The sequence below is a fragment of the Saccopteryx leptura genome, chromosome 9 (genome assembly GCF_036850995.1).
Source record: "Saccopteryx leptura isolate mSacLep1 chromosome 9, mSacLep1_pri_phased_curated, whole genome shotgun sequence".
Taxonomy (NCBI): Eukaryota; Metazoa; Chordata; class Mammalia; order Chiroptera; family Emballonuridae; genus Saccopteryx; species Saccopteryx leptura.
In genome coordinates, this window is record NC_089511.1 from 42,644,364 (window position 1) to 42,667,165 (window position 22,802).

Consider the following 22,802-nt stretch of genomic DNA (forward strand, 5'->3'; position numbering starts at 1 on the left):
GATCCCAGCAGGGGTTTTCGAGGGAGTGGGTGGTGGCAGACGACGGGGGAGGGGTAGCGGGATTTGTACAGTGCTGGCTAGGTGTTTAGATGAGATTCTGGGAGGAAAGAAGCATGGGAAAGGGCTAGGCCTTTCGGATGGTTGGGGTCACCAGTGCTGAGAAGGAAGACTGTCTATGGGTCATGCCCAAAGTTCTCTGTGCCAGTGGCCAAGCCAGGCAGGTGCACACTGGATTTGGGCAGAAGGAACTGCAGAGCCAGAAAGCATTGGGCCATTCCCTTTTAATAGATTCTCACAACAGCAGACAAGCAAACAGGCAGGGTGAAACTGCTTCTCATGGCAGCAAGCCAGTGAACAGCAAAACAGCCCTTCACAGTGGCGGGCAAGCGATCTGTAAAATCTGCCCTGAAAAAGGCCCCCACAGCCTTACGTAGGCTACACACATGTGGCTCTGCCACGTGCTCACACAATCATACAAAGTACAAGCGAGCAAGCCTAACACAGCTGTTTTCCCTAACAGCCCACCCCTTTAGGGTTGCTCGCCTCACAATGTACACAGCAGGTATCTTCTGCAATGGTCCCTGTGCGAGGAGTGAGGTACTCACACAAACAGAAACAGTACAGACTACAGCAGCCAAATTCCAAAGGCATAACCTATACCCAAAATGACAATTACAAAGGTGACTTTTACAATGTCTCCTTGAGCACTCTGCCCAGGGAGTTAACTGGAGGCCCCTACCACACAGTCGGTGGAAGGGCCTGTATAGGCCAGGGCCACGTCCATTAAAGAAACTGTCCTTGGTACGTCTCTGAAACCGGGCGGAAGCAGCTTCCCAGTGCAGGAGGGCCTCCACGGGTGCACGCCCCCATCAGGGTCTCCTGTAGTACTGTCCACAGCGGCGTGTCCATCCAGCAAGGGAGCAAGTGCCCCGCTTTTGTTGCAGTTTCTGTTTCAAGAGTCCATTACACTGCTCAATGATCAGTCCATAATAGACAGCCCAGCTGTCTGTGCAAATCACCAAGATGAAGGTTCGTTACAGGCAACCATCCATACAGTTCTTTAATAACAAACCTCAGCGCCTTTCCATAGAGCTTTGTTGCCACAAGACCCCTCAGAGGTCAAGGTCACAGGTCCTGGTGGGATCAAACACATTCAGGCCTGTGTCACCTTGACAATTTTCTTAGCTGTTGCGAAAGCACTTTGTGTCTGCTAAGGCCAACACCTGCTGCACATTAGAAGGAGACCAATGGATTGCCAATTCCACATGGGATCTCTGGCCCCCCACCCCTCCCTATTAGACAGGTCCTTCAGCTTTCCCCCTATTCAAACTGAAACAGTGGGTTTGGGGGATCCTCCTCTCCCTAAGCTGTCTCCATTGTATAACCTTGAGGCTGTGCAACCTGAACACCAGCCATTTTCTTGGGAGCTGCCAGAGCTGCTCATTTCCCTGCTTTTTCAGTGGGTAGAACCTCTGCTCCAGCTCCAGCTGTTGCCAAAGCTCTAGAAGGATTTTACTTGACCTGCCATCTAATTCCTCCCTATCTGCCCCAACCACAATGAAATCCACCCGCATCTGCGTTCGTGTAACCTTCAAGGCCCATTTCTCTTGTTAGTCAGGCGGACAGCACGGGCAGCAGCCTGCACAGCCGTATGGCTCTGTGCTGCCTCTACCTTCCCCAAATCTGCCACCATCTGTGTAACAGTATTAATGAGCTGCCCCACATAGGGGCTCAAGATAACTACTAGTGACCCAAAAAGGGCTGATGGGGTGCTACCGAGTATAAGGTCACTCATCCCTGTCATAAATATTGCCTCATCTGGCCCACGGGACCTCAGGTGGAAAGCAGCATTATTTATACCTAGTTCCCAGAGGACCTGCTGCAGCTCAGTATACGACTGCTACTGATGCACTGTCCCCGGCAAGTCTCCAGCATTCTGCCAGACCATACGAATGACAGCTATCACCCATTCTAATAGGGTATGGTTTCCTGGGTTGTCCTGGCAGTTCTGAAGACAGTGCCCCAAGGAGGAGTGCCGTTGGCAGCCAGTTTCTCCATCTCCGTCCCAGAGAGCATGATGTCACCCACCCCTTTGTCCCTCACCCACAGCAAGCAAGCTGCCAGAGACTTTCTGGGTTTCTGACTAAATTTCACCCCTACCTCCATCAACTCTGTCTGGGTATAGGGTCAGACCATAGAGTGCTCAACTACTTGTAGAGGGGTTTGCACCTGCCCCTGAGGCGTTTCTGGCTGCTGGGTTTTTACCTTGTGGATGGTCACCAGCTGGGCTCTGAGTCTGCTGATGGCAGTTTCAGCCTGAACCTCCTCCTCCTCAGAGGAGTCGGAAATGCCTGCCACCACTGACTCAGTCCCTCCACTGGCACAAATGCAGCTGCTTCCTCAGCCACCGCTTCAGCTCTTGCGGCTGTCGGCTCTCAGCCTGAAGCTGAAACTCGAGCTCTTGAACCTATAGTTGTTTCTCTAACAACTGCCGCTGCCAGTGTCTGGCTTCTAGGGAAAACTGAAGCTCTTGAACCCACAGTTCCTTTTCCATCAGTCGTTCCAGTTCAAGCCATCACTGGTACTCAGCCTGCAGCTCACACTGGAGTTCTCAGACTTGGGCAACCTCTCACACAGAGCTTTCAGTTTCTATTTACAGGGCTGTACGGAACACCCAGCTCACAGTCCTCAACAGGGCAGCCACAGGGAACTACGTGCTTGAGAATGGCTACCCCTCTATTCTACCCTTCAAGGGTGTTGGCAGCTCCTTACAAATCTGACCCGAATCCTGCCCACTATGCCTGAGGCAATGCTGGTGGCTGAGACTAGGTAGGTTCACATTGGATTCAGGCAGACAGTAGAGGAATTGTGGAGCTGGAAAGCCTTGGGCCACACCAATTTAATAGATTCTCACAATGGCAGATGAGCAAACAGGCAGGGGGAAACCGCTTCTCATGGCAGCAGGCGAATGAAGGGCAAAACGGCCCTTCACAGTGGTGGGTAGGTGATCCACAAAGCCCACCCTGAGTGGAAGTACCTATAGCCTTATGTAGGCTACACACACACACACACACACACACACACACACACACACACACACACACACGGCTCTGCCACGTGCTCAAGCACTAGTCATGCAAAGTACAAACGAGCAAGCCTATCACAGCTGTTTTCCCTACACTGGGGATGCAGTAATTGTGTGTGTGTGTGTGTGTGTGTGTGTGTGTGTGTGTGTGTAAGGGGAGGATCTGTAACTTCTCAGGTGAGCAGCAGTAGCTGCAGGGGTCATGACTACCCTGTCCCCTACAGCTGCTAAGTACCTCCATTCAGCCAGTTTGATCCATTAGTGCTTGAGGGTCACGTATTCCACTCCTTCGTGGCTCAGAGGCCGCTCCCCAAGCCCCAAATGAACCAGCTCCGAGTAATGTATTCCCTCGTCTTCTGGAGTATTTGGAGTCACGTTCTCATAGTCGCCCTGAGAAAGCCACATCATGGTCAGCTTGGCCTCATGGTCACCAGCCCCCACTGTCTTCTTTCTCTGCTCACTCTCTCCTTCACCCCACTGGGAGATCAAGAGCCCAGGCAGGAGTACCCTTGTCCAGAAACTGGCTGCTGTTGGCATCTCATATTGAGAGCTGCCTGTCCAATGCCTGAGCCGCCTCCCCACTGCCCAACCTTTGACAGCAGTGAGTCCACCCCAGCCTCCTCACAGGGGACCCAAAGCTGAGGTCAGGCCCTCCCCTCTCCTACCTTCCATAGCCTGCCCTCTTACCACTTGACGCTTCTGCACCACAGCATATGTGACCGTGTTGTCCCTGTTTAGGGAAGGTCTCTGTGCCTCCGGGGTTTGTGTATCTCTGAGAGGGAGAGCAGAGAGATGGTCACAAATGAAGCATTTCTCATGGACTCTTCTCCTTTTTGTAACTCCTCTAGACCCCAAGAACACCCCAGCCTCTCAGCCCTTTCTATATACGCCTAATGCTCACAGGAGAAGCTAATGGGTCAAATGAACAGGTGAATGTATGTACCATAGTCTTAACCTTGTGATAGAGACTGAATCTGGGCATACATTCTCCTGGCTTGAAGGAAGAGGTCTAATTCCTGAGCCCAAAGGGGGCAGGTTGTTGTGGAGCTGGGATGAGGAAATGGGTATATGGTGGTTCCTGGCACAGGCTTGGCACAAAGATGGCAGGTGGGACATGGGCTTTTCCTCCCACAGCCCTCCCAGGGTGCAGATGTCACTCTCCCACCAATACCCGGTCCTCGGCGTGTCAGTGTCGCTCATAGGAAAGCGCAGAGTAGCATAGCTGATTGTATCTTCCATCACCGGGTTGTAACAGCCCAGGGAGTGGGGGCGTTCAGAGAAGGGGGCTCTTCTCATCTGTGAGAGAGACAAGGTTCCATCCCTCACCCCTCCTCTCCCCACCACAGTCCCCTTCCATGGCCACTGACAGCTCAGACTTCCCCAGTTCTCTAATCACCCCTGCTTCACTTTGTCTCTGCTTGACTACAGGGCCTGCCTTGCAGTTCAGTTCATCTTTCTTCCATCCTACCTTTTTATTTCTCACAAAGAAGCTCTGCTCACTGGAATTTTCCTGAATCCCTTGCTGGCTTTGAATCCTCTTCCAGCTAAGAAATAAAAACCTGCTCAGTGAGGATCAAGGGAATGGGGACAGCACCCTGCGGAATGGGCGAGTTGGGCCTACAGGACTGAGTAACTGGAGTTACTCCCTGGAACGGGCTGAAGGAGAGAGGAGAAAAAGGAAGAGGAGAAGGGGGAGGAGAAGGAGAAAGAGGAGTGGTGAGGAGGGGGAGGGCGGTGTGCGGAGCTCACCTTGGCTGGAGCTTGACTCCCAAGAATACCAGGAGGAGGATGGCCAGGCAAAGCCCCACTCCCAGGGCCACTCGCCTGCTGATGGTCTCTAGACTATCTAATGGAGAAAGGAAGACCATTCATGGATGAGCCTCTCAATAAGATACCAGCCCACTGTGCCCTATGACATTCACCTGGAGGGCATCCTCAATTTCTCTCTGCAGAGCCATGTCCTTTTGACTGCCTGACCTCCACCAATGGGGACACGAAGCAGACAAAGAGGGGGGAACCAGTCTTTGCCCTCTGGATAGAGATAGGAGACTAGAAGGATAGCTCTTTCTCACAAGAGATCTTGGCCCTGGTTGGTTGGCTCAGTGGTAGAGAGTCGGCCTGGCGTGCAGGAGTCCCAGGTTCGATTTCCGGCCAGGGCACACAGGAGAAGCGCCCATCTGCTTCTCCACCCCTCTCCCTCTCCTTCCTCTCTGTCTCTCTCTTCCCCTCCCAATGGGCAGCCAAGGCTCCATTGGAGCAAAGTTGGCCTGGGCACTGAGGATGGCTCTGTGACCTCTGCCTCAGGCACTAGACTGGCTCTAGTCACAACAGAGCGACGCCCTGGATGGGCAGAGCATCGCCCCCTGGTGGGCATGCTGGGTGAATCCCGGTCAGGCGCATGCGAGAGTCTGTCTGACTGCCTCCCCATTTCCAACTTCAGAAAAATACAAAAAAAAAAAAAAAAAAGAGAGAGGAGAGAGATCTTGCTTTGTGACAGGCAGGGACACACACAGAGCATGTAACCCTCATAAATATGTACAACTTCTTCAGAGGAAACTTTGGCCATAACACATGGAAAAAAGGAAGTTCGGGACAAAGTGTGAGCCCTACTATCATTTGTGTAATGAGGAGTGTGTAAACATAGATGCATATTGTGTACGTACAGAATTCTCTGAGATAGGCCTGACCTGTGGTGGCGCAGTGGATTAAGCATCGACCTGGAATGCTGAGGTTGCTGGTTCGAAACCCTGGGCTTGCCTGGTCAAGGTACATATGGGAGTTGATGCTTCCTGCTCCTCCCCCCTTCTCTCTCTCTCTCTCTCTCTCTCTCTCTCCTCTAAAATGAATAAATAAATAAAAATAATTTTTTAAAAATTGTTTTGTCCTAGATAAAATGTCCATGTCATTATTAGGATCCTTTTGTAAAAAAAAAAAAAAAAAAAAAAAAAAAATCTCTGAGATATAAACTGCTGTCAACAGTGAAGGCTTTGGGGGAGGGTAGAGTTCTCAGGGAGCAAGAAAGGAGAGGTGTCTATATTTCCACCATTTATCCTTTCATGCTGTTTTAATTTTTAATTATTTTTATTTTTTTAAAGAGACAGAGAGAGGGATAGATAGAGACAGACAGACAGGAACAGAGAGAGATGAGAAGCATCAATCATCAGTTTTTCACTGAGACACCTTAGTTGTTCATTGATTGCTTTCTCATATGTGCCTTGACCGCGGGCCTCCAGCAGAACGAGTGACCCCTTGCTAGAGCCAGCGACCTTGGGTCCAAGCTGGTGAACTTTTTGCTCAAACCAGTTGAGCCCGCGCTCAAGCTGGCGACCTCGGGGTCTCAAACCTGGGCCCTTCGGCATCCCAGTCCGACGCTTTATCCACTGAGCTACCACCTGGTCAGGCCATGCTGTTTTAATAGTTTGCCATCTACTTGCATGATCTTTGAAAAAAGAAAAAACACTTACATTTTCAAGATAAGAACAAGGGTGAGACAGAGAGAGGGACCCAATAGGAGCTCAGGATGTGTGGACAGTGGGAGCAGCCTGGCAGGAGCGGGGAAGACAGGTGAGCTGGGTGGAGCACGGCATGCCTTTGAGCACACAGGCTGGGCTGGCAGGACAGGGAGGAGGGAAAGAAGGGGCAGGTGGTCCGTAATGCACAGCCTTTGGGGAAAGCCACAGAAGGGACCAAGGCCAGAGAAGAGGGGGAGAGCGCCTTACAGTAGACAGTGAGGGTGCTGGGGGGCGACCGGCCCATGCCCAGTCGGTTGGTCCCCTGGCACCAATAGGCGCCTGAGTGCTGGACCTTCACAGGACCCAATGTCAGTACTTGGTCATCATGGTGGAAGTTTTGGTTATTCCAGTCAAACCAGGTGTACTGGAGGATGGGAGGGTTGGCATCGCTCTCACACCTCAGGACTACCTTCTTCCCCTCCTGCACGCTGTCTTTCGGGCTTATGGACACCCGGAGCCTCCTGGGTGCATCTGTAAGGAAAAGAAGAATCAGGATCCAGGTAGCCAGTTACCTGCCCTTCTCTGCTCAACCTCCAGCTCCAGCCACTTACACAGCACTTGGAGCATCCGGGGCTCAGAGCTGCTCTGTCCTATGGAGTTATTGACCAAGCAATTGTAATTTCCAGCATCTTCTGGAGTGATGGAGTCAAAGCTCAGTTCTCTTCCTTCCTTCAGAAGAATTCCATTTTTCTTCCAGAAGAAGCGGACGTCTGTGGGGCGGCTACTTGAGAAGTTACATTGGAGGAGGACTGGGTGCCCAGAATGAATCTCAGAACGGTGGCTACTCAGCAGGACCTTGACGTCTCTGGGGGCATCTGGAGAGCAAGGACCTCAGTCTGACCTTCTGGGTCCCATTCCCTCTTCCTGTCCCAGGACTTCCTTTCCTCCTTAGGGTTGAGGCCTGACTCTCACCCCCCAATTCTCTGTGAAGATTCTGGTCTGGGTCCAGTCTCCTCACCCCATAATCCTACCTGGGATACCTCCCTGATGCCCCCACCCAGGTCACTCACACTGGACATGCAGGTTGACATGAGGAGCCCACGAACACCACAGGTTACAGGCTGCACAGGTGACATTCCAGGCATTCCAGGCGACTTTTTGAATCATCCGCACCCCAGGTAATAGGTCCTTCCAGGAGCCTTGGAGATTCCATTCATAACGGGTAACGCTGGGGTGACTAGAAGTGTAGTTACAGGACAGGGTCACATTGTCTCCTTCTCGAATGGGTGTGGGGTTTTGAATCACTATGGTTACCTCCTTGGGAGAATCTAGGGGAAAAGGAGAAAAAGGAGTGAAGAAAAGTCAGCTGTTCATTTGCATTTGTGTGAAGACAGAAACCCTGCCCTTCCCGTCTGGCTGGCCATGATTAGAGGCAGGATGGTGCAGCACAGCTCTGGGAAAGACCTTCTTATGGAAAATGCACCATATTGCGAGACACCAATTCAGAAGCAATGAATTTTTCTAGGATAAAATCAAGTCTTTGTAATGTTTAATTTGAAAATATAAACTGCCACAGCCTACCCTGTAGTGGCGTAGTGAATGAAGAGTAGACCTGGAATGCAGAGGTCGCTGGTTCGAGACGCCGGGCTTGCCTGGTCAAGGCCCATACAGGAAGCAACTATTACAAGTTGAGGCCCTGGCCGGTTGGCTCAGTGGTAGAGCGTCGGCCTGGTGTGCAGAAGTCCCGGGTTCGATTCCCGGCCAGGGCACGTAGGAGAAGCGCCCATCTGCTTCTCCACCCCTCCCCCTCTCCTTCCTCTCTGTCTCTCTCTTCCCCTCCTGCAGCGAGGCTCCATTGGAGCAAAGATGGCCCGGCGCTGGGGATGGCTCCTTGGCCTCTGCCCCAGGCGCTAGAGTGGCTCTGGTCGCGACAGAGCGACGCCCCGGAGGGGCAAAGCATCGCCCCCTGGTGGGCAGAGCGTTGTCCCCTGGTGGGCGTGCCAGGTGGATTCCGGTCGGGTGCATGCGGGAGTCTGTCTGTCTCTCCCCGTTTCCAGCTTCAGAAAAATACAAAAAAAAGCCCTGGCCGGTTGGCTCAGCGGTAGAGCGTCGGCCTAGCGTGCGGAGGACCCGGGTTCGATTCCCGGCCAGGGCACACAGGAGAAGCGCCCATTTGCTTCTCCACCCCTCCGCCGTGCCTTCCTCTCTGTCTCTCTCTTCCCCTCCCGCAGCCAAGGCTCCATTGGAGCAGAGATGGCCCGGATGCTGGGGATGGCTCTGTGGCCTCTGCCTCAGGCACTAGAGTGGCTCTGGTCGCAACATGGCGACACCCAGGATGGGCAGAGCATCGCCCCCTGGTGGGCAGAGCGTCGCCCCTGGTGGGCGTGCCGGGTGGATCCCGGTCAGGCGCATGCGGGAGTCTGTCTGACTGTCTCTCCCTGTTTCCAGCTTCAGAAAAATGAAAAAAAAAAAAAAAATACAAAAAAAAGAAAAGAAAAGAAAAAAAAACAAGTTTATGCTTCCTGCTCCTCATCCCCTTTCTCTCTCTCTCTCTCTCCTCTCTCTAAAAATCAATAAATAAAATCTTTAAAAAATAAAAATAGAAATATGCAACAAAAGTCCTGGAAATGCAGATATTTTTCTCTGAACTGGCATACTGAAAATAAGTGAATTATAGTTTCATAATTAAAATTAAAAAGAGCACAGCTCTGGCACAGAACACATGGCACTGTTTGCGGGTCTTCGCAAGGGTCTGGGGCACACATTTGGGTGACTGCAGCATGCGTGATAATGATAATAATAATAGTAGTAGTAATAATAATAATAAAAATAAGGCCCTGGCTAATTTGCTCAATGGTAGAGAGTCAGCTTGGCATGTGGAAGTCCCAGGTTCAATTCCTGGTCAAGGAACACAGGAGAAGCGACCATCTGCTTCTCCACCTCTCCCCTTCTCGCTTCTCTCTCTCTCTCTCTCTTCCTCTCCTGCAGCCATGGCTTGATTGGAGCAAGTTGGACCCAGATGTTGAGGATGACTCCATGGCCTCCACCTCAAGCACTAAGAAGAGCTTGGTTGCTGAGCAACATAGTAATGTCCCAGATGGGCAAAGCATCGCCCCCTAGTGGGCTTGCTGGGTGGATCCCAGTCCTGGTGCATAAGAGAGTCTGCCTCTGCCTCCCCTACTCTCACTGAATAAAATAATAATAATAATAATAACAATAATAACAATAACAATAAAAGGACAGCTCTGGAGCCAGATTGCCAGGTCCTACCACTTAGAGCTGTGTGACCATGAGCTGCAGGCCTCAGTTTACTCATCTGTCAAATGAGGTCCTATGAGTATCTAACCTCATGGAATTGTTGCCAGGACAAAATAAGATAATGCCCTTAGGGTAGTGCAGTGTGCAGTAAACACTCAATGAGCATGGATGCTGCTACTGCTCTCATATATCGGGCTGTCTAGATGTCAGAATTTGGGCATTCCCATAAACTTATTTGGCCCAGACAGTGATGTTCTAGGGTTCAAGGATGAAAATTATGGATTCTCTTTGTCCTGGGCTTGACTCAGTGACAAGATTCACTGCATTAAACAGGGTCTGATGATGAACAAATAATGACAAATTTTGTCCCAGTTCTCAGAAACTTCAGGACCTCTTCTGGGACTCAGCCACTGCTCAGTGACACCAAGTTTCTGTGTCCCTCATGAGGCCCCGGCATCATGCAGTTCATTCATTCAACAAACATCCACTGAGCACCTACCACCAGCCAGGCCCTGTTCTGGTACTGAGAATACACTATGAACAAGAGCAGAATGCCCTCCCGAAGAGGCTTCCATGTCAGGAGACCCTGACTTCTGCTTGCTGTCCATCCCAGGACCCAGGAATCCCCTGCACTCATCTGCCTTTTCCTCTGCCTCCTGCTGTCTTCTCTCTCTAGAAACCAGAGGCTCTGTGACTACTCACATTGGACATCCAACTCAGCTTCCTGGCCAGTTTCTCCACGACCAAGACTGTTTTCTGCCGAGCAGGAATAATTCCCAGCATGCCTGAGGAGGACTTTGGAGATCTGGAAGGTCTTGCTTGTCTCTCTTGGCACTTCAATCCTATTGTGATACCAGGTATAATTTGTTGGAGGAGGATTGGCTTGTGATATGCAAGTCAGCTCTACTGTACTTTCCTCCTTAGCTGATGAGGAGGAGATCTGAACCCTGGGAGGTTCTGGAGCATCTGGAAAGAGGGGCAGAGGCAAGTGGGGGAGGTGAGCAGAGGCCTCAGCTGCTGACCTCTCAAGGGTCTTGGTTCTACCCCGCTAACTCCCTGCCTGCCCCTCCCCGGCTCCCAGGAGTCTCACAGTGTACTTGGAGGGCCACTTCTAACACTCTTGAGCCTATTCGATTTTGGGCCTCACAGTGGTACTTTCCACTCATCTGCTTGGTGACCGAGGACAGAGTTAACGTGAGGGTCTGCTCCCTCTTCAGGGTCTTCTCAATCAGGTAGTCTCCATCCTTGACCCAGACTATATGGTGGAACTCGGGGTTGCTGCTGATGATCTGGCACATCATGGTCACAGAATCCTCCTTCGTTACGATGGCTTCTCCAAGACTTGTCGTGGTCAAAGAATCCCCCTCTATTATAATGGTTTCTCCAGAGCTGACTTTGATCTTCAAGAGTGGGGAGTCTGGAGGAGCAATGGGACAGTGTGGGAAGGGGGGACATGAAATTCTCAGAGAGTCAAAGGGTGAGGAGTTGCCAGGCTTTTCTTCTGAAAAAGCAGTGGCCTGCATATAGCAGGTGGGGTGTGTAGCCACTCACTGCTACCCTTGTCTGCAAGCATGGGCCGGCAGCTGTCACAGCCTCTTAACTCCTCTCTCTGTCCACCCCCACCCCCCACCACCTCCAGGCCCCAAAGGTCAGTCTCCACCAGCAGCCAGCAGAATCCCTAATACTGTCAGACAGACCTTGTCACTCCCTTGCTTGAAGCCATTTAGTGGAGTTCACGTTTAAAATACAGAATGCTGACTGTTGCCCACAAACTCAAGTGCTGTGGTCCCTCTCGACCTTCTTTTCCTACACTGGGCTTTTCAGACATGGTGCGTGGACTCTGGGGCCCCTTGTTTGTCACAGACACACAAAGTTCCTACCTCAAGACTTTGTCCTCATGCTTCCTCTCCTTTGAATCTTCTCACAAATACCTGCCGGCCTCCATCCTTCCCTTTACTCAAGCCTCAGCTCAAGTTCACCGGCCTGATTGAAGTCTCCATCCCTGACTCTCTCTGTCCCAGCCCTGCTTTTTGTCTTAATACACTTAGCACTACTTACTTTTATGTTCTCTATTTGTTGATCTTTTTATTGTATGTCTTTTCCACTGCCATGCTAGTTCTACATGGGTAAGAATTTTGCTTATCATTGTCTCCCCAGCATTCAAAATAAGGCCTGACACCTAGTAGGTTTGCAACAAATATCTATTGAATGAATGAATGAATGAATGAATGAGGCACAAATAATAATGTGAAAAAATTCCTCACCCCCCTCAAGAAAAACAATGAAGCTAACCAGATGATTCCAAAATCATGTCATAGTTTGAGGATAGATTAAAATATTTTAGCGCTGGTCCTGGCCTGTTGGCTCAGCGGTAGAGCACCAGCCTGATGTTTGAAAGTCCCTGGTTCGATTCCTTGCCAGAGCACACAGGAGAAACGCCCATCTGCTTCTCCACCCTTCCCCCTCTCCTTTCTCTCTATCTCTCTCTTCCCCTCCCACAGCCAAGGCTCCATTGGAGCAAAGTTGGCCCGGGCGCTGAGGATGGCTCTGTGGCCTCTGCCTCAGGCGCGAGAATGGCTCTGGCCGCAATGGAGCAACACCCCAGATGGGCAGAGCACTGCCCCCTGGTGGGCATGTGAGGTGGATCCCGGTCAGGTGCATGTGGGAGTCTGTTTGACTGCCTCCCCACTTCTAACTTTGAGGAAAAATATATATATATTTTAGTATTGACTGGTTGGCTCAGAGCATCAACCCGGCATGTGGATGTCATGGCTTCAATTCTCAGTCAGAGCACACAGGAGAAGCAATCGTCTGCTTTTTCTCCCCTCCTCTTCCCCCTTTTCTTTCTCTTTCTCTCTCCTCCCCTCCCACAGCCATGGCCTGATTGATTTGAGCACAATGGCCCCAGACACTAAGGATGGCTCCCTTGAGCCTCTGTCTCAGGCACTGAAAATAGCTTCGTTGTGAGCATGGGCCCTAGATGGGCAGAGCATTGGCTTCAGATGGAGGTTGCCGGGTGGATTGCAGTCAGGGTACAAGCAGGAGTTTGTCTCTCTATCTCCCTCCTATCATTTGAAAAAAAAATTTTTTTTTTTATTCTATTAGACCAAAGTATTAATAGATGCTAAAATGAATCAGTTTCCTGACCTATCAAGGCTGACAACAGGGATAGTGGAGAAGGGAAGTCAGCCCAGTCTGGACCATTCCCAGTTCTGGGGACCCACAGACTGATTATGCCTCCTTCTGTGAAGGCCCCTGCCACCCTGGGTGCTCACTGTGGTGTTAGGAGAAAAGAACAAGTCCCTCATCCTTCTCACTGCAACACTGGAAAGACTCACACTTCACGTCTAGTTGCACCGTTTGCTGAGAAAGTAGCATATTTGACGTGTCATCCCAGAGCTGGCAGGTCAGATTCTTGCCGTGGTGAGTCCACTGCGGCCGGAATGTGAGCTGGTTCTGGGTGGAGACAGCCGTGGTGGTCAGGGAAGTTGAGGAGACAGAGCGAAGTTGACCTGGCTGTGACTCCTCCAGGGACCACTGCCATTTCATCTGGTACACAGAGCAGGAAATATTCAGCCAGCAGGTCAGAGTGACTTCCTGGTGTTCCTGGATATCTGGAGGGAGCTGAATGCGAGGTGGAGGAGGCGTCTCTGTAAAAGGGGGAGTGACCGTGCTGGTGGCCTGGGAGACTAAGCACCGCTCTATACCAGCTTCTTACCCCTGGACGAGATGCCTGCTCCAAGTACCCCCTCAGGAACCCCCTCCTCCTCTCTCCAGCCCTGCCTCCTTCTCCTTTGAATCCCTTTTGCTCAGCTGAGCCACCCCCTGAAAGGTCTTGTGAGGGCTGACCCTCCTGAGGAGGTACATTTCATATATTGTACTTATTTTATTCTCACCCCCAAATGTTTGCTTTCTAAATATTTTCAAGATCCTTCTCCCCACCCCCACCCCCCAAGCTAATTTCACCGGTTTAGTTCAACATGAGTTTCTTATCTTTGATGACTAGCTTGCGTTGTTTAATGGCCTCACTGTTGGAGGCCACACAGCAAGCCTGTAGGGGGATCCTCTAGCAGCACAGGACTGTGGGCAGCCACTCCCGCCTCTCCTGGAGCCTGGCCGCCCTCAGACTGCAGGGGCCGAACCACATCTCTCACCACAAACCTAAGGCTGCCTAGATCCCATGGAAGAGAGGCTATGAACCGGGCTGAGCACATGCCCTGGGGTGGAGGCCCACACCTCCGTTTGATCCACATGTGTCATTTAGCCACAAAGGGCCAATTAGAATTAATCACCAACATTGACACATTGGCAAGATTTGACTCTAAAATCTAGTCTTTTATCTTCTCTTGAAAAAATCAGGTCACCTAGAACCCAGATTCCAGGTGGACAGAAGCTGAGTGGCAGGTGGGATGCTTGAGGAGGAACAAGTGCTGGTGCTCTAACTTGGCACGGCTCCATTGTCTTGTGCTGCCCCGAGTCACTCGCTCAGTGCCCCCCGCCTGGCCCTGCAGGCAACCTGGTTAGTGGCCTTGGTCCTAGGAGTGTTTCCCACTGCCCTCCATACCCAAGCCCAAGGCAGAGGACTCCATTCCCCAGGGCCTTACTGGAGACGTTGAAGTCTATCTTCTCCATCCATTTCTTAGTCTTCGATATCATCCTCAGCCCCAGCAGACCACTGTCTTCAGCTTCAACTGGGTGGATGCGTAGGGTGCAGTTGGATTTGTTATCTCCCAGGAATTGTACCCTGGTCTGATAGTCAGGTGTCCTTGACCTTTTCATCTCATAAAGGGTTGGCCCAGTGAAGTCCTTGGTATTGCTGTCAAATGCGAAATCTTTGTAGTACACAACCAGGTTTTCCAGGGCCTCTCCATATGCTGGGATTGTGTAGCGGCAGGGAATCCAGGCGCAGCTTCCCTCCCAGGCGTAGAGGGTGGTCGGGTGCTCAATCTTCCAAAGTTGTGGGTCAGAGAGAGCCAAGTATCCTGGAACTCACCACAGTGATCAGAAAGCATTATTGAGGGGCATGGAGAACTTTCAAAGGAGTAAAGAATCCCCTCTGAAGAGAGAAGGGGAGATAGGAAGAGACCCAAAGACAGCAAAACACAAAGAGAGAGGCCACAGTCCTTACCAAGGAGCAGGAACAAGGGGCCCAGGAGATGCATGGTGTTGTGTCTAAGCAGGAGGAGCCTGGGGTAAAAAGAATGTGTCTTTAAGCCATCTGGTCACTTACTTCTTCCAAATGGCTTTTCTTTTTTTTCTTTTTTTTTTTTTTGTACTTTTCTGAAGCTGGAAACGGGGAAGCAGTCAGACAGACTCCCGCATGCGCCCAACTGGGATCCACCCAGCATGCCCACCAGGAGGTGATGCTCTGCCCATCTTGGGGCCTCGCTCTGCTGCAATCAGAGCCATTCTAGCGCCTGAGGCAGAGGCCACAGAGCCATCTTCAGTGCCCGGGCAAACTTTGCTCCAATGGAACCTTGACTGTGGGAGGGGAAGAGAGAGACAGAGAGGAAGGAGAGGGGGAGGGGTGGAGAAGCAGATGGGCACCTCTCCTGTGTGCCCTGGCCAGGAATTGAACCTGGGACTCCCGCCCACCAGGCCGACGCTCTACCACTAAGCCAACTGGCCAGGGCCAAATGGCTTTTCTTGCTCATCCACTGAGCTCAGATCCCTTGTCCCTGATCCCGAGAAGCCCATGTCTGGTTGCACGAGGCCTCTTCTGAGCATGCCGTGCCTCCACCATCAGCTCAAGAACCCTGTTGGGCTAGACTCTCTTTCTTCTTAGCACTCCTTTCTTTCTTCCATCCATCCACCCATCTATCCATCCATGATTGTAGAAGCGTGCTGCCCAGTTCTCAGGCTTTTAGCAGCACCAGACTGAGCGCTGCAAGCGCCAAGCCTGGGAAACTTGGAGCTCACCCTGGGGCAACTAATGAAGAGTTGTACATAGGGAGAGACAAGGACAAAACTTGATTTTAAAAACCAAGCAAAAAATAACTTTAAAACCAATAATTAGGTATATCAGGAGAACAGTTAAAGGGGTCTGAAAGGATTCAGGAGAATGTGGTCCACGGGTGCATCTCAGATAGCCCCAGGGGCTGGGTAGGAACATAACCAGGTGGGGACCAAGGTCATGGGTCATGCTTTTGTAAAGAGGATGATCATCTCAGTTCTAGCCAACTGTTGCCAAGTGGGAATGTGGACTCAGCACTGCCTGATCTCCCATTGTTTTAAGAGAGGTAAGAAGCCAGATTGTCATGTGAAATGTCCTGCTTTAAAAAAAAACAAAAACTGTCGTGTTGGTCAAACAAAACCTGTCTGTGGACTAGAAGCAGTCCAGTGTGCTTCTGCCAGTGTGCAACTGCCTCTCTCTCTCCGCAGTGAGCTGGCCCGCTACCTTACTATACTTTTACAAAGTTACATTTGCATAGAGTTAAATTTAAGTCCCAATTTGCATGGCAGTGTCCTCAGTGCTGGTCTCCGGGGAGCCAGGCAGGATGTGTCCCACAGAGTGTGTCTCCGTTCTCAGCACAGATCTGTGCCCCTCCTACCCACCCAGCCACCATTTCCCACACATCAGTGTCCCCCACCCACCCAGCCAACATTTCCCACACATCAGTGTCCCCCACCCACCCAGACAACATTTCCCACACATCAGTGTCCCCCACCCACCCAGCCACCCACTGGTTGTGTGGTTTCTGCAAAGGCTATTGCATATCTGGTACCTGGTGTGAGGAAAGCTAAGCTCCTTGCTGAAATCAGGAAGGGGCTTGTCTCCAGGCTTGGTGGCTTTGCTGGCCCGACCCAGGCAGGGAGTAGGGTCAGGGGTCTGAACTGGGGCAGACTCTCCAGGCAGAGATGATAGCGGCTCTGCAGGTGCTAATAGTGTCACACACACAAAAAGTCTTCAAGGTCAGATCCATTTGAGAGAAACTGGGTTTTAAAAAGTTAAATGACCCTTTACTGCAGGTCTTTTCAAACCCTTTAAGCAACGGTGTGTGTTTCATATATCTCCCATCATGAGGGTTAGAGTACACTTCTTTAGCCATGGGAACTATTTTAAGTTTTCCATGAAAAACAGGGTTAGTGTTTCAGGAGATAGGCTTTATATCGCCTTTAAGTGTCCACAGGGGCTGTGACCAGGGCCAGATTCCATGCCCCGTAGCAAAGACTAGCCTCCAGTAGCTGGACAATTGTGCTCCATCTGCCAGCAGCCAACAGCCACACCTTTACTGGGAACTGGCTTAAGAATCTCGGATGACCTGACCAGGAGGTGGCGCAGTGGATAGAGCATCAGACCGAGACATAGAGGACCCAGGTTCGAGACCCCGAGGTCACCAGCTTGAGCGCGGGCTCATCTGGTTTGAACAAGGCTCACCAGTTTGAGCCCAAGGTTGCTGGCTGGAACAAAGGGTCACTCGGTCTGCTGTAGCCCCTCCCCCTCCTGATCAAGGCACATATGAGAAAGCAATCAATGAGAAACTAAGGTGCCACAACGAAAAATTTATTCTTCTCATCTCTCTCCCTTTGGTCTGTCTGTCCCTATCTGTCCTCTCTCTGTCTCTGTCACACACACACACAAAAAAAGGAATCTCAGGATGAGCGGGAGAAAGGCTGTGTGCTTACCCAAAGGAGCACAGGGCATGGCTCTGGGCCCAGAATTGAAAGGCTGTTGAGGCATGGTAGAACATGGATGCTAGGGGCAGTAGGCATAGGCACAAAGACTCAGAAGAAGGCCACACCGTTCAGGCTTGTTTTGGGCCTACACAACCTCTGAACAAGCCTCTCCCTCAGTTCATTCTTCCCTCTTGGGCAGCCACTGACCCATCCTATTCTTAGAAGACTCACCAAGCCCAGCAGAGGACATACTCAAAGACAGGGCTCTACAACCTGCTATAACACAGCAAGAGAGAGGTAGGAAGTCTCCACTGTATTCCAGCCCCAAGAATTGTGCCTGGAACATAGTAGCAGTTTTATTCTTGCTTGTTGAATGCAAAAGAAAACAAAAAAATTGTTTTTACCTTTTTCCCAGTGTCTTCCTTCTTCAGAGATGCTGGCAGCATTTGAGAGTGAAAGGGGAAGCACAGTGAAGTCTCCAGTAACTACTTTTCACCCTCTTTGGCCACACCTCCTGACTCTCTGTGACTGAGGGCCACTAAGAGGCATGATGAGCTGGGGAGTGGGGAAAAGAGGTAATGAGACAGATGGGCTTGGAGTCAGATCAGAAGGAACGCTTGACTATCTATCGTCAGTTTTTTGTTTTAGTGAATGGAATTTCAACATCAGATGAGCTTCAGAGTGGGCTCTATCACAAGTTACCCTCTATTCAGCTCTTCAGAAATGCTATTGACACAACCCAAGCAGATTATAGCCGCCATCCTGCTGAAAAAGGCACAGCTCAACTTGCAAGTATTTGTGGTTTAGTTTCACCATCCGATTACTTTCATTCCTGCTACTTTCCTCCATAGGGTTGAAAGGTAGGGAATCTGACCACTGACATTGATGTTTCAGCAACCCCCAGGGGTTAAGAAGGACCACACAGACATTATATAACTTATGTGAGGAGGAAGATAACTTATGTGAAGTGCTATTGAGTGGGAAAGTCTTGAACTAAAACCTCACCACTTTTCTCAGGCGTCTAGTCTGTGAGTATTTGAGACCAGAACTAGACAACTGGCAAAACCATGCAAGTCCTAACAGATGATGAAGGGAGCTTCTGAGAAGTCTCTGGCATCACCACACTCTACCGACTGCTTGGCATTAAGAAGGAACTAGAAAGAGTGAAGAACAAGTTCTTCAAAAAGCAGTGATGTTCTTGGAGGTTCTAAGTACTTTTACTGTAGCCTCCTTGCCACAAGAATTTTTGCCACAAATGTTTTAGCCACATAATTAATTTGCCATAAGGCAATCTGGCCATCGAAAAGATAAAAATCACAAAAAATAAAAGAGGAAGATTAAAAATAAAATCAAACATAACAAAATTAAAAAGACATTATTGAGAAATACAAACTATTTGAATACATTTACACTGTGTGTAGATCCTTAGCAATACTGTGCAAATAACTGGCTTTATTTTGTACCTAAGCACTTGACTTTGTTTCATGGAAAATATGGATTCAACTCTGTACCTTCAAGGAGGGTTCTTGACCTTTATTTTTCCTCTTAATATAGAGTGTTTCAAAAAAGGAAACCAACTCTTGGGGCAAATCATCACTTGGAAGAAATGTTAACTATTTTAAGACCAGCACTGTGTCTACTCATCACTACATAGACCAATGCAAAGGCTGCCTAAGATTTATTTATAATACAAAAATGTAACTGAAAAAACTTTGTCAATAGAGAAATGAAACCAAACAAACAAATACACCAAACTGTTAACCAGTTATTTTCTTTTTTTAGTCAATGAAGAAATGAAACCAAACACAAATAATAATAATAAAAAAACTGTCAACAAGTTATTTCATCTTTTTATGACAAAATTGCCTTATGGCCAATTATTTATGTGGCAATAATGTTTGCAACAAAAATTATACTGGCAAAAACTACCAGACACAGCCTGACCTGTGGTGCTGCAGTGGATGAAGCATTGATCTGGAATGCTGGGATTGCCGATTCAAAACCCTTGCCCGATCAAGGCACATATGGGAAGCAACTACTATGAGTTGATGCTTCCTGCTCTTCCCTACCCCCTTTCTCTCTCTCTCTCTCCTCTCTCTAAAAAAATAAATAAATAAAATCTAAAAACAAAAATACCAGACACGGTTCTGGAAAGATAGAGATGTACTTTCCTCTATTTCTTCTTCTAAGTATAACTAAAAAAACCCTAGACATTATAAAACAAACATAAGAAGACTCTGAAAAGTGGAAAGAAGACACACTGGTTAGGGACCTCAGGACAGGAATGATATGACAGTGAATTCCACAGGTTTCCTCTTTGTTTCCATATATCCCAGACTACATTCTGGAGAAACCAGCAACTGGAATACCAATGGGCACAGACAAAAAAAATGTTCCAGCAAATTCCCCTTTTAGTAGTCAAAGAACCAGGAAAAGGGAGTCTAAACAGACAAAAATCCTTCAGGCAATACTGCTCTGCTCCAGACGAACCTGAAGCTTCATTCGTACCCCTGACAGGAAAGGCTGAGTGGGGAGCCTAGACTTCTGGAACAAAGATCGTCAGGCCACTCCCTTACACCTCATCTAAGTGGTGCCAGAGGAGGCTGAGTGTAGAGCTGGACCCTCCATCCTCACTGGGCTCATTCTCCCCACAGTGGAGACCACAGGGAGAGCACTAACATTCACCCCACCTCATTGTGATGAAACATTCCTCCCTTCCTCACTGGGGTTGTGTAAGAGGAGATCTAGTGGATAGTCAGAACTTCCACCATCATTCAGTGGTAACAAGCCTACCTCCTGCAGTGGAATCTGTGTGGAGGCCACGTGGACAGACATAATAAAGTATCCCTCCCCCTTCCCAACTAGGGTGGAAATGGTGGGTGCCTAATGGGGAACCTGAACTCCCACTCCTTTCCAACAATAGCAAGGAATTTTTACCCCCAGGTGTCAAGGGAGGCTGAATGGAGAATATGGATTTCTATCCCCACTTAGCAGTAGTGAGGCAGTGTTCTTCATTTCATTTGAGTAGTGTTGGGTAGGCTTGCTATAACACAGACAAAAGTAAGATCCAGTCCTATAACATAATAACCCAAATTCCAGGTTTCAATTGAAAAATCACTCATCAAACTAAAAACCAGGAAACTTCTCAATGAATAAAAAAATAATCAACACAGACAAATGCTAAAATGACACAGATGTTAAAATTATCTGACAAAGAGTTTGAAGCAGCCATCATAAATATGCTTTAGTGAGCAATTACAAACATGCTTGAAACAAATGAAAAAGTAGAAAGTCTCAGCAAAGAAATAGAAAACATAAAAAGAATCAAAAAGAAATTTTAGAACTAAAAAATACATTAACTGACATAAAAGCCTTAATGAATCGGCTCAACAGCAGAAAAAAGAGTTCAGAAGAAAGCATCAGTGAAATTGAACAGAACAATAAAAATAACCCAATTTAAACAGCAGAGAAATATAAACTGAAAAAATGAACAGAGCCTCAGGGACATGCGTGACCTAAGATCTAATATTAATGCCACTGGAGGCTTATAAGGAGAAGAGAAAGAGAGTGAGGCTGAGAAAGTATTCAAATAAATAAAGGCTAAAAATGTCTAATTTAACAAAAAAATAAATAAACAAAAAACATATATCTGCAAAATTTAAGAAGCTGAATGAATCCCATAAAGGAAAAACTCAAAGAATTCCATGTCAAGACACATAATAGACAAAGGATATAGAAAGCAACCACAGAAAAAATGACACATCACCTATAGAGAGAACACCCATTCGAATGACAGTAGTTTTCACATCAAAAACCGTAGAGGCCACAAAGAAGTGATACAAAATATTTTTGGATACAGAAAGAAATGAATTATCAACCCAGAAACCTATATATAATTAAAATATTCTTCAAGGAGAAAGGGAAATCAAGACATTCTCAGATCAAAGAAAACTAACAGAATTGTTAACCAACAGAGACTTATCCTAAAAAAATATGGCTAAAAGAAATTCTGTCAACAGAAAGAAAATAATATTTTTAAAAATCTAGGAACATCAAGAAGGAAGCAAAAACATGGAAAGAACAAATCTACAGGGAAATACAATAGACTTTTCTTCTTGAGTTTTCTAAGACTGAATAAAAAACATGACCCAACTATGTGTTGTTTATAAGAAAATAAGTATAAATATAATTATATAGGTAAGATGAAAATAAAATAATGTAAGAGGATATACCATGCAAACATTAGTCAAAAGAAAGTAGGAGTAGCCATATTAATAACAGATAAAGTAGACTGTGGAACAAGAAAAATTACCAAAGCCAGAGGAAGGTATTATATAAGGAGTCAGTCTACCAAGGAGACATAGCAATCCTAAACGTGTACACACCAAACAACAAAACTGCAAAACATGTAAGTTAAGACCAAGAGAAATGAGTGGAGAAATAGACAAATTCATAATTATAGTTGGAAATTTTTTATTTAAAAAAATTTTTTTCTTTTCTTAGTTGAGATGTGGGGAGATAGAGAGACAGACTCCTGCATGTGCCCCAACCAGGATCCACCCAGCAATCCCCATCTAGGGCCAATGTTCTGCCCATTTGAGGTCATGCTCACAACAAAGCTATTTTTAGCATCTGAGGTGTAGGCTCCATGGAGCCATCTTCAGCACTCAGGGCTGATGCGCTCAAACCAATGGAGCCATGGTTGCAGGAGGGGGAGAGAGAGAGACAAAGAAAAGGGGGAGGGGGAGGGGTAGAGAAGCAGAGGGTCACTTCTCCTGCGTGCCCTGACTGGGAATTGAACCCAGGACATCCACATGCAGGGCCAATGCTCTACCACTGAGCCAACAGGCCAGGGCCTATAGTTGGAAATTTTAATATTCCTCCCTCAACAATTGATAGACCAACTAGATAGAAAATCAGCAAGAATAAAAACTCCACAATACCATCAACCAACAGGATCTAATTGACACTTATAGAACCCTCCACCCAACAACAGGTTAATGCATATTCTTTTCAAGCACCCATGGAACATATACCAAGATAATCCAAATTTAGGCCATAAAACAAGTCTAAAAATTTTTGAAATAATTTAAATTATACCGAATATATTTTCTGACCACAATGATATTAAACTAGAAATTAATAGCAGAAAAATAACAGGAAAATTTCCAAACACTTGGAAACTAAACAACAAACTTCTTAATAATCTATAGATCAAAGAGAAAATCTCAAGGGAAATAAAAATACACTGAGCTAAAAGAAACCAAAACTAAAACTTATCAAATTTTGTGGGACAGGCCAAAGTACTTGAGGGAAGTGTATAGTAGTAAATGCGTACAGTAAAACAAGAAAAAGTCTAGAATTAATAATATAAAATTTCACCTCCAGAA

At 48.2% G+C, this 22,802-nt stretch overlaps 1 protein-coding gene and 1 non-coding gene across 4 annotated transcripts; both read right to left on the reverse strand.

The window, feature by feature from the left end:
- Positions 1 to 274: 274 nt before the first annotated feature.
- On the reverse strand, positions 275 to 17,941 carry CD22 (CD22 molecule). 3 transcript variants are annotated; one of them, XM_066349560.1, is made up of 15 exons: positions 17,817 to 17,941; positions 14,924 to 14,982; positions 14,400 to 14,777; positions 13,134 to 13,445; positions 10,886 to 11,212; positions 10,498 to 10,761; positions 7,608 to 7,865; positions 7,149 to 7,412; positions 6,805 to 7,068; positions 4,835 to 4,931; positions 4,554 to 4,629; positions 4,257 to 4,381; positions 3,773 to 3,857; positions 3,321 to 3,475; positions 275 to 1,134 (listed from the first exon to the last, which is right to left on the reverse strand). In XM_066349560.1, exons 2-14 carry the CDS (start codon positions 14,955 to 14,957, stop codon positions 3,344 to 3,346), a joined length of 2,616 nt encoding a protein of 871 aa, XP_066205657.1. In that variant the 5' UTR covers positions 14,958 to 14,982; positions 17,817 to 17,941; the 3' UTR covers positions 275 to 1,134; positions 3,321 to 3,343. The 3 variants fall into 3 exon arrangements, with proteins under 3 accessions (XP_066205657.1, XP_066205656.1, XP_066205658.1); XM_066349559.1 differs by having other exon boundaries at positions 14,400 to 14,783; XM_066349561.1 differs by lacking the exons at positions 10,498 to 10,761; positions 10,886 to 11,212 and having other exon boundaries at positions 14,400 to 14,783.
- Positions 17,942 to 22,192: 4,251 nt separating this feature from the next.
- Positions 22,193 to 22,268, reverse strand: TRNAA-UGC (transfer RNA alanine (anticodon UGC)). The gene has a single exon. It is a non-coding gene; the product is annotated as a tRNA-Ala (tRNA).
- Positions 22,269 to 22,802: the final 534 nt, after the last annotated feature.

Bases quoted from the DNA above. Each gene is read 5' to 3' on its own strand.
- CD22 (XM_066349559.1), bottom strand. From the start codon at position 14,957: ATGCATCTCCTGGGCCCCTTGTTCCTGCTCCTTG. The intron at 7,413-7,607 runs GTGAGTGACCTG...CTTGCTCTCCAG, and splicing joins TGTCAACCTGCATGTCCAGT to ATGCCCCCAGAGACGTCAAG. The intron at 3,858-4,256 runs GTATTGGTGGGA...TCTCCCTCTCAG, and splicing joins ACTGACACGCCGAGGACCGG to AGATACACAAACCCCGGAGG.